This window comes from Furipterus horrens, unplaced genomic scaffold (genome assembly GCF_987537825.1).
Source record: "Furipterus horrens unplaced genomic scaffold, mFurHor1.1.pri manual_scaffold_5, whole genome shotgun sequence".
Classification (NCBI taxonomy): Eukaryota; Metazoa; Chordata; class Mammalia; order Chiroptera; family Furipteridae; genus Furipterus; species Furipterus horrens.
This window is the reverse complement of record NW_028327175.1, coordinates 121,005,168-121,022,073: the sequence shown is the minus strand read 5'-3', so window position 1 is coordinate 121,022,073 and position 16,906 is coordinate 121,005,168. Positions and strand designations below refer to the sequence as shown.

The window sequence follows — 16,906 nt, the reverse complement described above, 5'->3', positions numbered from 1 at the left end:
AGGTGCAATTCTGCAGCTGGGAAGCCGAATGTCAAAGGGCCAACTAACATGTCTAAGGTCACAAAACTAGCAGTTCACAGAGCTGGATCTGAATCTAGAAACCTGGCTGCAGTTCTAGCCATTGTGCCTACCACCTGATTAGCTACCTACTTCTGATATAAACCATGAACACAGAGACTTTCAGAACCAAAAGTCTCTTGGCCATGAAACCATTATGTAGCAAGCTCTACCATACCCAAATTCTTGTCTTGGGCCAAGGTAGAATCAGTCAGTGATAATCCTGTTGTCCTCTGCCTGGTCTCCTCAGCGCCAGTGCCCTTCTGAGACACAGGACTGGCATCTGATATCCAATCCCTCTTTTGCTTAGGAAGTGTCAATGTCTTTGGGAGACTAGACTTTTTGAGTATCTACATTTGTTTTAAAATATTTTATTTATTTTATTTTTAGAGAGAGGGAAAGGGAGGGAGAAAGAAAGGGAGAGAAACATCAATGTGTGGCTGCCTCTCGTACACCCCCAACTGGGGATCTGGTCTGCAACCCAGGCATGTGCCCTGGCTAGGAAGTGAACCGGCAACCCTTTGGTTCGCAGGCCGGCGCTCAATCCACTGAGCCACTCAGCCAAGGCTCTCCATTTTTATTTCTAGAATTTATTTTCCTAATGCACCAGTTCTTTCTTCCTAACATCCTATTTTTGTTAGACTCTATTCCTTCTTTATCTCTAAACCTTTAAAACTTATTTTATCTCTGACCCTTTAAAACTTACTTTAATACTATTATTATGTGCCAGGCATTGTTCTAAGAAGTGCTTTACAGGTAGCATCTCATTTTATCTTTATAACCTACTATGAGGAAGGTACTCTAAAATTATTGTCAATTTACAACTGAGAAGACTGAGGCACAGAGAAATTAATTAATTGCTAACTGACCTTAGGCAACATACCTAAACTCAGTGACCCTCAGCTTCCCCAATTATAAAATAGCATTAGGGAAGAGCCATGGTGTTGGTCACTACTATCTGTACAGGGGGGTGAACTCTTCTATGGCAGTGTCACTGTGGAAGGTTTCTTTGACTTCTTTGTGTTTCTCCTGACTGCTGGAGTCCCATGGGTTACCTAAGTCCCACTGCCACCCCCTGGGGCCAGCTTGCCTTGGCTTATGCCACAGTCTTACAGGCTACACAGGTTTCTGACCATTTTATTCATGAGTTTCTCAGCAGGTTTTTGCATCTGAGGCTTGATCTGAATCCAAGTTCATACTTGCGAGGTCCTTGGGATTCTGATTTTCTGCTGTGACATTTTCTGTCCACTGCCTGTTGGGTGGTTTGCTTCCATATTGCACCTCAAGGCATACAGATGGATTTTTGTTTTCTCTGTCTTCTGTGCCTAGAAGAGACAGCCCCTTCTCAGCTCCCAGCCTTGTGCAGTGCACTCAGTTTCAGCTCTCTGCTCTTCCCGGTACCTCCACCTGGGCCTCTGTCCCCTCGTGGGTGTTAACACTCCACTCCTAGGTATCCCAGCGTCCCTGTGGGCTGCTTGGCTTCAGCTCCTTCTCACTGTTGCAGCTTTGCTTTCCTTCTTTATTTTTAGCATCAGGAAGATTCTGTTTGTCTTGCTTTTGAGTTCAGATATCTTTAAAAAGAAAGCAAGAAAGCAGTCTTCCTCATTACATTTTGTGGAGCGTATGTTTGGAGTGTGGGTGGTGCCATGTGAATCCCCAGCATTTCCATCTTGAACACAGTCCCCGTGGCAAAAAGTAAAAAATAAAAATAAAAAGATCTAGCTCAGCATTCACACCCCACCTTACCTTTCAGCTAAAATGAGCTCTCCATATTGCCACAATCCCTGCCGTTTCCTGTTACCTTTCATCCAGGCTGCTTCAGTCCTTCAGGTTGCCTGTCTATGCCTGAAGCATTTGAGCATGTGACTCCTGGTGAAAGCATCCTGCCTCTGGAGAGTGAATCCTGTCTAAGTCTTCTCTGTGTCCCTGGTACCCAGCCAGGGGATGGCAAAGATCAGGAACCCAGGAAATGAGTGGGAAAGGAGTCACTGAAGGCAAGGCCTGAGATTCAGGGTGCAGAGGATGGAGACACTCCTGAGGGCTCTGCCACCCAGGGAAGTCTCAGAGGCAGTTGAGAAACAGAGATGTGCCCACTCCAGCCTGGTGTTCTGGAATCAGACTATCTGAGTTTGAATCCCCTTTCTAGCTGTGTGACCCAAGTTCTTTGTGCTACAGGCTCCTGGTTTGTAAAATAGGGATAAGTGTAGCTACTTTAATGAGTATTAGACCTAAAGCATATGACAGTGGCAAGTAAGCACTCAAACATTAACTACTGCTACTGTTATTACTATTATTTGGCATTTATTAAGGGCCTCCTGTGTGCCAGGAGCCAGAGGTCACCCAGACCATTTGGATCAGGGCTTCCTCCTATGCAGGTCTCTACCCAGAAGGAAGCCATACTCCAGAGCTTCTCCATTTCCCACTCTAACTAAGACCTGGTTTTACGACCAGGGCTGGACCATTTACAGCTCTTGAGCAAGGTTTAGGGAGGAGACTTGAGGTAAGTTTCAGGCCCTTAGGGCCACACCCTGCTTTCCTAGTTTGCAGTGGCCTTCTAGGTGGGCCCAAGGCTGGTGGAAGGGCTTTTAGTGCAGTCTCTGTGCTTCCAGCCTGGCTATGAAGAGTGGTTGGAAGATTTCCTGCGAGTTGGAAGTCTTTGGCGTCCCCTCTGCCGGAGCCTAGGAACCTCTGTTCCCGGGGAAACAGCCCCACCTGCTGGGGATGTGTGCCTTCAGTCTTGGCCTGGGGAATCTGCATGGAGGATTTGAGATGTGGGCTGACTGCGTTGGGGTATATGTGTGGGAGATAATCAGTGTGGCAGAGGAGAGGAATGGGATGGGATGGGATGTGGGTGGTGGTCTAGATGCTGTACTGGATGGGTGTCTGAAGTACATGTTATGTGAACATTGTGTGTGTGAGAGGCAAGTAGCCTTGAGTGTGGGCTGTATGAGTATCATTTATGAAGTATGGAGTGTGATGTATGGTGTGAGGTGTCAGGGGTCATGCAGTTAGAGGTGATGCTGGATGTGCAGTGTTGAAGGCATGTGTCTGCTGTGTCTGGGTGAGTGTTGTGCAGGAACTGTAAATAAGGTAGATGTGTGGAGCAGATGTAGCCTCTGAGGTGTGCGATGTTGTTGGTGGGTGTTAGGGAAATAGAATGAGAAAACAAAATCTTCTCCCAAACCAGAAACCCTCTCCACAGAGGTAGTAGAGATGGAAAACATTTTTTTAAATTAAATAAGCATTAAACCAGAATGTGATGCACATCACAGGCAATCCACTAAGAGATTGCAAAGGCAGAATGAAATCTCACCCTTTTACATAGCCAAACAGGTTCAATCCATAATCCTGTTTTCGAGATAAAGTTTCAAAACCCATATCTTGTTTTCCAGATAAGTAATGACTATCCCTCAAGTAAGAGGACTTGACAACACCGTTAGTCACACATAGTACATCCTAACTTTATAATGGCAATTGGCTTTTATGGTGGGATGGGAGAAACGAACTTCTCATGTGGGGAGGTAACTTTATATATTTCAGCAAGGCTCTGACCAAAGTTAGGCAGTTATTCTTTACCAGGAACTGAGGGATAGAGAGCTATCTCCCTTGATGTTGCATTTCAAAAAGATGGCTCTCAGTCCTGGAGTTCCTGGGTTATGAGACTGGCAAGAGGCTTATTTAACCATTATAGAGATTTACATACATTTGAAAAGTTCTGAAAGAAATTCTGAAAGAAAAGGGAGTGGAGAGGAGTCACATCCCTCATTTCCAACAGGGAGAATTAAGGCTCTTATTTTTCATTTGTATTGTGGGAGGATGCGGCATGGGTGTATGCTATGTTAACATTGTGTGTGAAATGTGTCTGTGGGGATGTTTGGTGGGAGGGATCTTAGGCAGAAGACCTGGGTTCTGGGAATTCTGGTATAATTTTAGCAAACCCCAATAAACATACTGCCCCCTCAGTAACTGTGAACACCAGTGGCAAGGCCCATGTCCTTCAAAGATATCTTAGTCTGCGGGCAAGAATTTAATAACTTTCTGTTTTAGTAAACTTCTCTGTTCTTAGAGCCAACTCCCCCAAAGCCATCTGCAAAAAGTTCCTTCAACTCCCTCCCCTTTATTTCCTTTAAAAACTCCTGCCTTACTTTTGTTCGGGGCTGACACCTTAGGGTCTCAGCCCATCTGTCACAGCTGGCCAAATAAATCGTTTAAACTCATAGCCTGTCCTGTTGTTTCTCCTCTCACTGTTGCTGGACCTAGCAAGGGAGGGTTTGTATGCCGTTGGAGGCAATTGAGAGTTGAGTGGTGTTAAAGTGTTGGTCCAGGGTGTGTGATGTGTGGACTCTGCATATGAGGAGGGTGTGTGTGTGTGTGAGAGTGGGTGACATTGCTTGGAATTAGCTCAGATCGCTGCCAGGAGAAACACTAACCGGAATATGGTTAAGTGTAAGGCCTAATTACAAAATTTCTTTTTCTTTTTCCTTCCCCCAACCTGTAGAGAATTTTTATGAGTTTATTTGAGCCAACTGACCACATATGCCGGGCAGGGGTGGGGGTGTGGGGCAAGATCTCAAATGCTCTCCTATTTGCACGATTTCTTCCTTCCTGTAATCATAGGACTTGAGGACTACAATTCCCAGGATACTTAGCTCCTCACCAAATAGGAAGACGACTATACCAGTGGGCGGGGCTAGGAGAAGGCTGGTTTGGAAGCGAGACAGCCCAGCCAATGGGTGATCCCGGACGAATTGAAACCTAGGCTGATTGCCCCCGGGCTCACTGGAATCTTTGGCGCCTTGGTTTTAGAGGTAGATGTGTGATGAGCAAGTGAAACGACCAGTGAAAAGAAGGGGAGGTGGCTACAGAGAGTGTGGGCGGGGAGGAGTGATGACTAGCAGGCGGTTCTGCCAATGAAGGGCGGGAGTCGTGGGAGGGGCCGGGTGAGCAACCTAGAGGCGGGCGACTTTGGCAGTCCGCTGTGTGCCATGGCGGAGCCGGTGAGGAAAAGGGGCCGCAGGGCCCGAGGGAGCGGTCTAGTCCGAGGAACTCGGGGGACCCGGGGCGGCCGGGGCTGGCGACCTGGCGCCCGGCGGTCTCCAGCCCGGCGCTCTGTGGATTCGGTATTTGTGGATTTGGTCAGCGACAGCGATGAGGAAATCCGGGAGGTTTCAACGGCGCGCGGCGCAGCGGACCCGGTCGAGATCCCGTTCCCGGAGGCTCCCGTGCCGGCCGCTCCCCGGGACGACAGCGACAGTGACAGCGAAGGGGCGGACGCACGGCCGGCTGGAGCCCCTCCGGCCCTGGTCAGGCGGCGGCGGCGGCTACTGCTGGATCCGGGGGAGGCACCGGTGGTTCCGGTGTACTCCGGGAAGGTGTAGCCAGGTTCCCGGGAGGGCTAGCGCGGAAGGGTTGAGTTTAAGGAGTACTGAGGGTAGGGTTTTAGGGTTGGTCTTGGGGGACTAATCCAAGCAGGAGCTAGGGTCTCGGAGGCAGAGAGGTGCTGGGTTCTCGGGGTTTCTGCAGGCTGCGGAGATGGGGTTTGAAATGTGTTGGCAGTTTGGGATTCTCGTCGGAGGCACGGAGAGGCTGTGGGGCTGGCATCCCTGAGGGTTCAGAGGCGCTGGGAGGGACTGGGGTTTGGGGTATGTTCGGTTTGAAGGTTGGGGCCCCTTGCTAAGCATCCGGGAAGCTGGGGTGTTGGGGACTGGGGGTCATGGAAGTTCAGAGAGGACTGGGGGCTCCAGGAGGCTGGGGTCTCCAGGTGGTAGAGTGAGCTAGCGGGCTGGGATTCCCTAGGATTCTTAGATAGTGGGTGGCTAGCAACCTGGTAAAAAAAGTAGAACTAAATCTGCATCCTCAGAGTGCCTTAGGGAAAGGGTTGTAGGAGTAAGGGCACTCCAGTTTTGGATCCTGAGGAAGCTGGGCTTCTGAGTCCTGGGAGAAAGCTGTGGTATCTATATCCTTAGAGGAAGCCTGAGTGTGAAGGAAGAATTATCCCGTTTTTCCTTTCAGTGGAGGGAGGACTTGGGGCTGATCCACTTTTGTCTTTGCAGGTGAAGAGCAGCCTCCACCTTATCCCAGATCACCTGTCCCTCCTGAAACTCTGTCCCCCAGGGACTGAGGAAGGTAAGATAGGGCTTCCAGGAAGAAATGATTGGTCCTGGCCTCCCTGAGGAGACTTCAGGGAGTTTAACATCTCTGCAGTGAGCTGTTGCCTGAGGCTCAGGGGAAGGCCTAGGAGAGGTGACTCCTGCATCCTAGCCAGAAAAAAGCTCCAGTCCTGAAAGGAGCTGCATTGTTCATCAGAAGGCACAGGAACCATCCTTCTCCCAACTCTAATAGCATAAGAGTATACTAATACATAGATTTTCAGGCCCCTTCCCTGGAGATTCTGATTCTATAATTCTGGGGCCCAGGGATGGGGAGGTGTTGAGAATCTGTAACATCTTGTTACAGCTGTAGCAAGTTCATTGGGAACACTCTGGAGCCAGTAGGGTGTTCTTTGAGTCTTATCAGGGCTGCCCAGCCTTTGTTTTTCCCCAGTAATGTGATTTTTGTAACCCATCCAAGGAATCAAGTTAAATAAGGACATGATCCAGTGGGCAAATACAGATCTTGGACCAAGACTTCTGCACCACAAAGGAGTGTGGTAGGGTGATGAAGAGCTGATTTAGAAATTGGCTAGTCTGGGTTTAAATCCCAGCTCTACTCATTAGCTGTGTGACCTTGGGCAAGTTTATCTTTCAATGTTTTAACTTCCTCGTCAGGAAAATGGGAATAATAGTGGACCTATGTCAAAGGATTTTAGTGAGAATTAAAGAGAACATAAAGAGAACCTTCTCTTGAGGCTACATATATAGTTTAGGACAGTACCTGGCATGTAGAAGTGCTACATAAAATGTCCCTCTTTCCTTGATTCTCAAAATGTGGCCCAATTCGAGCCCTACCAGTGCAGTGGGAAGCACATCAGCCCCATACTTAAAATGTGGGCCCAGTAGTGTTGGTCATCGCCTGGGAGCGTGTCAGAAATGCAGAGTCTCAGGCCACTGGCAGCTGCCATATTTAGCTAGGACAAGGTTTTTCTTAATCTCACCACTACTGACATTTGGGCTAGATAATTCTTTGTCGTGGGGGTCTGTTCTGTGCATTGTAGGATGTGTAGCAGCAGCCTGATCCCTACCCACTAGACACAAGTGTCACAGCCTAAACCCCTCCCTCCCCCATTATGACAACAAAAATATTCTCTAGATATTGCCAAGTGTCCCCTGGGAGGCCTCCTATTGAGAACTACTAATCTAGGATTTATTATTGTTTTGTTTATGTAGTGTTTATTTTTATGGTTAATGATGATCTTTTATTGGTAGCAAGCAAATAGGAAAGAGCTTCTATATTTTAGAATAATACCTGATTTCTGATCATTCCACAGTGTATACAAATATTGAATCATTATGCTGTATACTTGAAACTAATATAATGTTATATGTCAGTTATACCTCAATAAAAGGGAAAGAGTACCTAGTTTCCTTTTATAAGGAATTAAGTGATTTAAAGAAAGATACTACCCTGACTGGTGTGACTCAGTTGGTTGGGCTACATTCTGCAAAGCAAAAGGTCGCCAGTTCCATTTCCAGCCAGGGCACATGCCTGGGGTGTAGGTTTGATCCCCGGTCAGGACGCTTACGAGAGGCAACTGATCGATGTTTCCCTCCCTCTCTTTCTCCCGCCCTTTCCCTCTTTCTAAAAATAAATAAGTAAAAAATTTAAAAGATTTTATTTATTTATTTTTCAAGAGGGGGAGAGGAAGGGGGAAGGAGACAGAAACATGAGTGTGCAAGAGAAACATAGAATTGGTTGCCTCTTGCATGCCCCCAACTGGGGATCTGGCCTGCAACCCGGGCATATGCCCTGGCTGGGAATTGAACCAGTGACCCTTCAGTTCACAGGCCAGTGCTCAATCCATTGAGCCACATCAGCCAGGGCAATAAATAAAACTTTTAAAAAGAAATAATAAATAACACTGCAGAGATATGGCAAAATGTGATAATGACACTTGGATGAAATTGGAGAAACATGGACTTAGAGGATCTGTATTACTTTTTTCTTTACCTCATTTTCTTCTTGCATCAATGCCCGTCTTACATTGTTTCTCTCTGTGCCCACCAAATTGGGTGCAGGAAGAAGATAAAAGCATTAAAAAAAAAATCATAGTTGGGGGGCGTGTATAAGGTGACTAAATTGTAATGGGAAAAAAATACAATAAAGGTTAAATTAAAAATACTTTGACAAGTTTTAATGTATGTTTGATAACATACATAATAATATAACATAATAGTATAGTAGTACATAATACTAATAGTATTATAGTCGTATTAAGTAGTATAATAGTATTAGGTAAATGTATTTTTTCTGGGTTGTACACTTGGTATTTCTTATTTGTGGGATACGTGTGATCAGAATGTGAGCATTGCTTTAGTTGGCGTGAGCCACTTTTCCATTGTCCACACTGGCTCAGGCACTCTCCTGCTCTAATCTTTCAGACTGTGGCTCATGCTTTACCTGATTTAGGCATTTCCTTTTTGACTCACGTCCCTTCAGCACTTTCCCAGTATTATGATGTGGTCCTATGTGTCTGGGGCCCTCACACTCTCCTTTCTGGGGACCTACTGAAGCCCATGACTTGTATTTCCTCTCCTTGGCCTCTTGCTGCCCTCTCTTGGCTAACCCTTTACATTTTCTCCTCTGTCCCCAGAGGGGGATATGGCAGATTCTAGCAGTCTCCATGCTGAGGATCCCCCAGTTCCAGACTCTCCCTGGAAGAAGAAGCTGAGGAGTAAGGCTGAAGGAGGAAAAAAGAAAAAGAAGGTGTCCCTGTGAGTGAGGCTGGGGCACTGAGGCCCTAGGAGCAGGAAAGGAGTTGGGTAGGCTGAGGCAGGCAGGACCCTTGGGTGGCTCTTGAAGGAGTAAGGAAAAGGGATAGAAGGAATCTTGAAGCTCAGGTGAGGAATGAAGCTCTTGGGAGAAGAGGTGGCCCACGTGAGAGGATGACAGTGGGCCCTTCAGGACTGCGCATGGGAGTGGGAATGTTTCTTTGTGTCTGAAGTGGTAGTAAAGCAGGGGGAAGGATTGTGGCTCTAGAGACTGCCCTTGCGGTGCAGGTCTAAGAGGTGCCTCTTAATTATCCTCTCTGGTACTGTCCTCTTATAAAATGGGCATAATATTGGTACCTGTGTCAGAATTTGTGAGTAGATTAAGAGTTTATACTTGGCATATAGTAAGTGCTCGGTGTTAGCAGACACATTCGTCTGCGAAATGACTTACCTTAAAAGTTAGGCATTTTCTTCCCTACAAGAATGATGCTCAGGTCTTCCCTATCTTTTCCTCTCTTTGTCTTCCAAAAAGACGGATGTTACTGGAAGGTGTTCCCTCTTGATTCTCCAGCTCCCGCTTTGTTTTTAGGGGTCCATGAGGAGAGGTGTGGGTCTCTTATCTTCCTGCATCCTGCCTTTCTCTTCTCTCTGCAGTGCTCAGGACACCTCTCCTTTGCCCTCACCTCTGCCAAGGACCAAAAGCAGAAAACATACTCGGGCGCTCCAGAAGTTAAGGTGATGGAGGTGGGAGGCTCTGGTTGGGGTGGAGAGGGTCAGTGTGGAGGTGTTCCAACCCAGCTGACACGGAGTTCTTTTTGCACCCCAGGGAGGTGAACAAGCGCCTCCAGGATCTCCGTTCCTGCCTGAGTCCCAAACAGCGCCAGGGCCAGGACCACCTGAGCCAAGATGATGAGGTGGTCCTTTTGGAGGGGCCCATTCTCCCAAGGAGCCCCCGACTCTTCCCGCTCAAAATCCGGTGCCGTGCTGATCTGGTCAGATTGCCCGTCAGAATGGTGAGTGCCCGCAGGACCTATGGGGGACAGGTCCCAGGCGCTGCCCGCGGAGAGACTGACGGTGGTGTCTGGGCAGAAGGGCCTGTGTCTTCCTTTGCCCATCCTGCTCTCTGGATTTGCCCAGTGCTCTTTCAGGCCCCCATGCCTTTGTGCTCACAATTTCCTTTGTCCGGATTGTCTTTCTTACTCTCGCCTTTCTCGCTGGCAAATTTTCCACCTGTTTTTCAAGGCTCCACTTAAGCATCCTAAGAAGCTGTGCTTGTTAGCCCCCTCCCCAGGGTATGTCCCCCTCCTTCCTTCCCAGAGACCCTGTGCTTCCCTCTTGCTTAATGCTCTTCCTGCATTAAAAGAACAGATGTCTCTCAGTCATTCTGAGGTCCCTCACTTTCCTAGTAAAGACTACTATTTTGGTAGGGATGACTCCATTGCAGAAATAAGCGTTAACCGTGCATTGGCAAGCAACTAAGCCAGAGGTTGTAAACTGGCAGCCCATGGCCTTATCAGCAGAGCATCTTCTTTTTTTGTGCCATAGAGTGCTTTTAAAACAGAAAGTTATTGCCACCTTTTGCATTGGGTGATCTCACTAGATTCCTTCTAGTCTGGTTTCTCTTAAATAGGAAGATATAGTTACACTAGCCAAATTCTCACACGGTACCGGTCAGTCGGAACTGCAGAACAGCTGGCCTATCTAGATGGGGCATGTGAGCTACACTTCACTGCAGTCCCCACCAGTCCCTTTTTTCCTCCTAACCCACGGTTGCTTCATGTCTTTGTGTTACTTGTCTGAACCACTGTTGGCATGATTGTACTCTATATTTTCCCAGGTAAATATGAAACTCAAAGCTAAGGAGCTTAGCAAGTGGCAAAGGCCATAAACTTGTTTTGGGAGGTAGGGGTGGGATGGGCCAATCAAGGCAGGAAGGCCTCCTTTGCTTCTTATTTCCCTCCCCAGTCGGAGCCCCTGCAGAGTGTGGTGGACCACATGGCCACCCATCTTGGGGTGTCCCCAAGCAGGATCCTCTTGCTCTTTGGAGAGACAGAGCTGTCCACTACTGCCACTCCCAGGACCCTAAAGCTTGGAGTGGCTGACATCATTGGTGAGAGGAAGGCAGGGAGGTGGAGCCGTGAGGAGGCTTTTGTCACAGGGAGGGGAAAAGAGGAAAGGCCCAGCCAGGGCCCTGCTCCCAACCCCTGCTTAGATCTGGCGTCCTGATCCTGCCTCCCACAGACTGTGTGGTGCTAGCCAGCTCTCCAGAGGCCGCAGAGACATCCCACCTGCTGCAGCTGCGGGTGCAGGGGAAGGAGAAACATCAGACGCTGGAAGTCTCGCTGTCTCGAGTGAGTGGAAGAGATGGCTCTCTATGTCCCTTACCCTTTCCTCTGCCGTCTGTCTTGGCAGTTAACTGAGGAGAGATTCCGTCTAGTCCTGAGTTGCGGGAGACTGCCCTCCCTGCTCTTAGGTTTCTGCCCATCCTAGATAGTAGAAAAAGCCCATTGTTCAATTTTCCTTCCCCCACGTTTGCTGGGAACCTCTGCTGTAGTCTCCTGTCTCCTCCTTTGGTTGAAATGGAAAAGACCGTCCCAGGCTGGGTACTCGGTTGGTTAGAGCATTGTCCCAATGCACCAAGGTTGCAGGTTTGATCCCTGGTCAGGCCACATACAAGAGTCAACCAGTGACTCTTGTTGCATAAGTAAGTGCAACAACAAATCAATGTTTTTTTTCTCTCTCTGTCTCCCCCTTCCTCTTTCTCTAAAATCAATAAAATAAAATAAAATAATTTAAAAAATGGAAAGGACTGTTGGACAACAACCACCAAAATCCATCAAAATAACAAAGCCACACTTCTAAGTGACAGTCCCTGTTCCAAGAATAATTACTTCACATTGAGGATATTACTGAATTACACAACAATCTTATATGGTAAAGCATTGTTACCGTCAATTAACAAGTAAGGAAATGGAGATCTGAGAGGCAGGGTAACTTGCTGTATTAGTGTCCTAGAGCTGCTGTAACAAAGTACCACAAACTGGGTTCCTTAAAGCAACAGAAATGTATCCTGTCACAGTTCTGGAGGTTAGAACCTGGAAGTAAGGCACCAGTGGGGTCACACCCCCTCTGAGACTGCCTAGAACCCTCCCTTGCCTCTTCCAGCTTCTGGTGGTGGCCGTCGATCCTTGGTAGTCCTTGCAGCTGCATCCCTCCAGTCTGCCACTTTTGTCACATGGTATTCTCCCTGTGTGTTTTCTCTTCTTACAACGACACTAGTCATGCTGCATTAGCGCTCACCCTAATCCAGAATGACCACATCTTAGCTTATTCCATCTGCAAAGGCCTGCTTCCAAGTTAGGTCACATTTATATTTACCAGGAGTTAGGACCACAAAGTGTCATTTTGGAGGGACACTGTTCAAACTTATAACACTTGCCTAAGGTCACATGTCCAGTTAAGTGGGGGAGCCTGGCCTCCAGCTCAGATTGTTATCACTCTAGAGTCGGTTCCCTTCCTCATTGCAGTATGTGCCTCCATTGGTAGGTGAGGAGACTGAGGCTTGGAGTCCTGCCTGACCCCTAAGCTTTGGGCTCTGTGGCCTGGTTTCTTAGAGAGGAACCAACTATACCGGCCTTTCCCTCCCTGGACACTGACTTGACTTGTCTCCTTGTCCTCCCTGACCCAGGTCCTCTGTCCCTAGAAGTTCTGTCCAGCTCCTCTTTTCATTTATATTTGTTTTTTTCCTGTTTATCTAGGATTCTCCTCTCAAGACCCTCATGTCCCGCTATGAGGAGGCCATGGGTCTCTCCGGCCACAAGCTCTCCTTCTTCTTTGATGGGACAAAGCTTTCAGGCATGGAGCTGCCGGCTGATCTGGACATGGAATCCGGGGACCTCATTGAGGTCTGGGGCTGAAACCTCGCTCTCTGTTGGGAGGCCCAGCTGGACTTGGGGAGAATGGCTGTCCCCTTTGGCCCTGTAAGGGTTAGCTGAAGCTGAGGTAGACCTTATCTTTAAGCTGAAGCAAAATCAAGGCATGGTGTTTGATCTCCTCTCCTGTTGACCCTAGTTTTAAGCCGTTAGTTACCTGGTTAGTTGTGTGGTCATCATTGCTGCCCTGGGTGGACTGTGTCTCCATTCACATGGTGTGCTGAGTTTGCAACCTCCTGGGACATCCCTCACCCCACCCTTTCACTTCTACCATCACCCTTTCCTTCACCAAAATGTCTGCTTTATGAAACTGCTCACATCGGAAGAGGGAGCTGGTAAGTTAGGGTTGAGAATGGGTTTCGAGGCCTGGATTTACATCACATCTGGGACCAGCAGTGGCCTTAGTTTCATTTGGGGACAGGTAGTGAAGTTTGCTTGCAGCACATACACAGGTGCGGTTGCTTGGCTTGCAGGGAAATAAATGATCAAGCTCACACAGGCACAAGCTTCAGCTCAGGCAGACTTGTGGGTTACTCCTTTGAAGGATATTGATGGTTCTCAGCTTTGGGTGTCTAACTTGTCCCAGGACCCTTGATAGCCCCCTTTCTGATGCACACCCATTATTTAAAAAATAATTGCATAGGGAACCTTTCTGTTTTGGATCTCAGATTCTAGTTCATGCAAGGTTCCTCTGATCTTATGGCTTTTCTCCCCTTCTTCATACCATTCTCTCCCATAAGCATCCATGCTAGGGTGTTGATTGCATGTCTTTGAATATGAATGTGTCCTCATAAAATGCGTTGCTGTATGTGTGAATATCCTTATATATGTGTTATTGTGCTATAAATCTTGTGTGGCTTCTTTTATCACTCAACACGTTGCTTGTTTTACTTCTGCTTCATTGCTTTGAACCGGTCTGCAGCATTGCTCAGTGGGCGTCAGCTGTGTGTTACTTACATGTTCACTGGTGGGCTCCTAGGAGACTCTAGCCTTAGGCACCTACAATACCTTGGCATGTAGACAAGGCCACGATGGACATCCTGTTGCGTGTCCCCTTCATGCTTGTGTGGAAAGTTCTCTGGCACAGGTACTCAGGATGGGGTTACAGGTCAAACGGGTTGATTTCTCAATGGTTCTCCCAAATTTCTCTTTAGATGGTCAGTAACCCTCCCACTGGAAGTTTCTCATTTCTCCTCATGCTCACCAGCACTTCTGTTGCCCAGCGCTCTATTTTTTGCCAGGCTGATGAGTGTAAGGTGGCAATGTGTTTTAATGGACATTCATCTCATTCCAAGGAATTTGGGGAGTTTCTTCATATACCTGTCAGCCTTGCTGGTTTCTCTTGCTGTGAACTGTTCATTTTTCTTTGCTCATTTTCTCCCGGGGGCTCCCTGTGTCTTTTGTTTCTTTTCAAGAGTTGCTCGTATATTTCTGGACAGTTGCAGATACTCTCAGAATGGTACTTGGGTTTGTATTTCTAGGGGTGCCCTTTACTGAACAGAAATTTTAAATTTTAATGTAGGTGAATTAACCATTTTTTCACATCATTTTTTGCTTTTTGATTTCTTAGTTAAAAGTCGTCAAGATATTTTACATTTTCTTCTGTTAGCTTATTAGCTTGTCCTTTCACATTTAAGCCACTCAATAGGCTGAAGTCCAGCTAGTACATGCTGGTATTTGTAATGGCTGGTGTCTGCTCTGTGTGGTCCGATATTTGTTCTCATTGGTTGATGCCAGACTCTACTGGCTGCTAAATTTTGAGTATTACCTTTAAATTATTTGAAATTCACATTTGTATAAGAGATCCAAGTTTTATTTTCACCATATAATGAACCAGTTTTCTCAGAACTGTCTACTAATAAAGGCATTAATTTTCCACTATATGTGGTATAATTTTGGCAACAGTATCACATTTGTAAACTTTTTTTTTTGTTGGAATGTGTCATTCCTTTGACCTTATATTGTAAGAAAGAAACCTTTATAATATTTAAATAATACATAATATGGTATAGCTCTCGTTTTTTTTCAGATCTTTTATATCTTAATAAGTCTAACACATTAAAATTATGTCTTCAGTCTCAGCAGAATACATTCAACTCTGTGTACTTGAGGATTTCTGTTTTTGTGGCCCTCATGGGACCCCCTACTCAGTCTCTGTGACTAAGACCATTAGTTGTGCCCTCACATCCATTCTTTCTCCTCCAGGATGACAGAACCCATAGTTGTTAGCAAAGCACAGGGACTTCAGAATGAAGACAGAGCTCTCCAGCCTCTGTTGTAGCTATGGGTGGCCAAGTGCCAATTCAGGCTTATGGGGTTCAAGGGGCGGAGGGCTACAATTTCCAGGATGTTACCATAAGTGGGCAGTGTGTGCCCCTTCTTTCTTCCTGGAAGTGGAGCAACTCAAGAGACAGAAGGTGACCTTGGGGAAGGACAGAGAGAAGGAACCTGAGTCTCAGCTTCCATTCAGCGTTTTACCAGCCCCATGCCGCCGAAAGGGGAACTTCTGTCTTGTTTAAATCACTGCTAGTTGAGGATATCTGTCTTGTAACCAAACCCAGCTCCAGCCCCAGGATATTGCTATTGTAAGCAATATGGTAGTGATCCTCTTTGGGAACCTAGGTAAGATCTCAGGTTTATGTCCAACAGTGGAATCACTGGTCATTGAATGCGCACCTACCCAGTGTCTCCTGAGTGCTACCAGATTTCTGACTGAAGTGGCTGGACCTCTCAAAACCCATTAGTAAGTGCTAGAAGGTTCCGGTTTCCTCTTACCTTCCCTAACACTTAATCTGGAGAGGAAATGGGAAAGAATTGTAAAAGAATTTGTATTTCTTCTATGATGAGACAGACTGGTCACTTCTCAGGTGATCTTTCTAAAACTGTCCTGATTAGGAACCTGCAAAACCATAGTGAGCCCTTAGTGCCACATACCATGCTTGGCACTTTTAATCTCGCTCATCTTCAGAGCAGTGGGAAGAGGCAGGTTTTGTTATCACAGATGTCCCCCTTATTTGCAGTTTCACTCTCTGGGGTTTCAGTTACTGGAGGTCAACCACGGTCCGAATATATTAAATGGAAAATTCCAGAAATAAGTGATTCATAAGTTTTAAATTGCATGCCATTCTGAGTATCCCACTTTATCTCATCATATAGGCAGTGTGTCATCTCACATCATCACGAGAAGGGTGAGTACAATACAGGAAGACATTTTGAGGGAGACCCCCGTCATATAATATTACGGTATAGTCATGTGCCGCTTAATGACAAGAAAGCATTCTGAGAAATGCATAAGGTGATTTTGTTGTCATTTGGACATCACAGAGTGCACTTAGTCACACCTAGATGGCACAGCCTACACATCTAGGCTGTACAGTCCATACCACCCATTGCTCCTAGGACCCTGTACAGCATGTCACTGTATAAAACAACATGAGGTTAAATTAGGCACAAGAGAAAATGATGCCATCAAGAGATGTGGTATATGACTACACAGCCAAACCTTGGTTCTCGAACGTCTCCCATCTCAAATGGCTTCTCGAACAGCCTTCCAGAATGAATGAAGTTCGAGAACCAAGATTCCACTGTATTGTTATAACTATTCTATTTTATTTTTGTTAATCTCTTACTATTCCTGATTTATAAATGAAACTTCTTCATAGGTATGTAGATAGGAAATATATATAGGGTTTGGTACTCTCCATGGGAGACTTGGAACATATCCCCCATGGATAAGGAGAGACCACTATATTCCCATCTTCAGAAGAGAAATAAGCATGAAGATTAGTTAACCTGTCCCAGACTACACAGCCAGATGTGGGCCTGACATATGGCTCAGCACTGTTAATGAGGCCAGCACTTCTTACTCTAATGTGCACACAAATCAGCTGGGGAGCTTGTGAAAATTCAGATGTGGGATCAGCAGTTCTGGGGTGGGGTCTGAGAAAGGCATGTCTAACAAGCTCCCAGGTTTTGCAACACTACTGACCACACTGTGAGTAGCGAGATGTTATTTTGTCTTTTCTAAAGCCTCACACCTTTAATACCTCC

The 16,906-nt window shown here is 46.6% G+C and overlaps 1 protein-coding gene across 2 annotated transcripts; it reads left to right on the top strand.

Moving 5' to 3' along the window:
* Window positions 1-4,997: 4,997 nt before the first annotated feature.
* NFATC2IP (nuclear factor of activated T cells 2 interacting protein) lies at window positions 4,998-14,737 on the top strand. 2 transcript variants are annotated; one of them, XM_090277445.1, is made up of 8 exons: window positions 4,998-5,360; window positions 6,111-6,183; window positions 8,807-8,927; window positions 9,579-9,659; window positions 9,751-9,937; window positions 10,890-11,034; window positions 11,166-11,275; window positions 12,683-14,737. In XM_090277445.1, exons 1-8 carry the CDS (start codon window positions 5,043-5,045, stop codon window positions 12,839-12,841), a joined length of 1,194 nt encoding a protein of 397 aa, XP_090133571.1. In that variant the 5' UTR covers window positions 4,998-5,042; the 3' UTR covers window positions 12,842-14,737. The 2 variants fall into 2 exon arrangements, with proteins under 2 accessions (XP_090133571.1, XP_090133570.1); XM_090277444.1 differs by having other exon boundaries at window positions 4,998-5,429.
* Window positions 14,738-16,906: the final 2,169 nt, after the last annotated feature.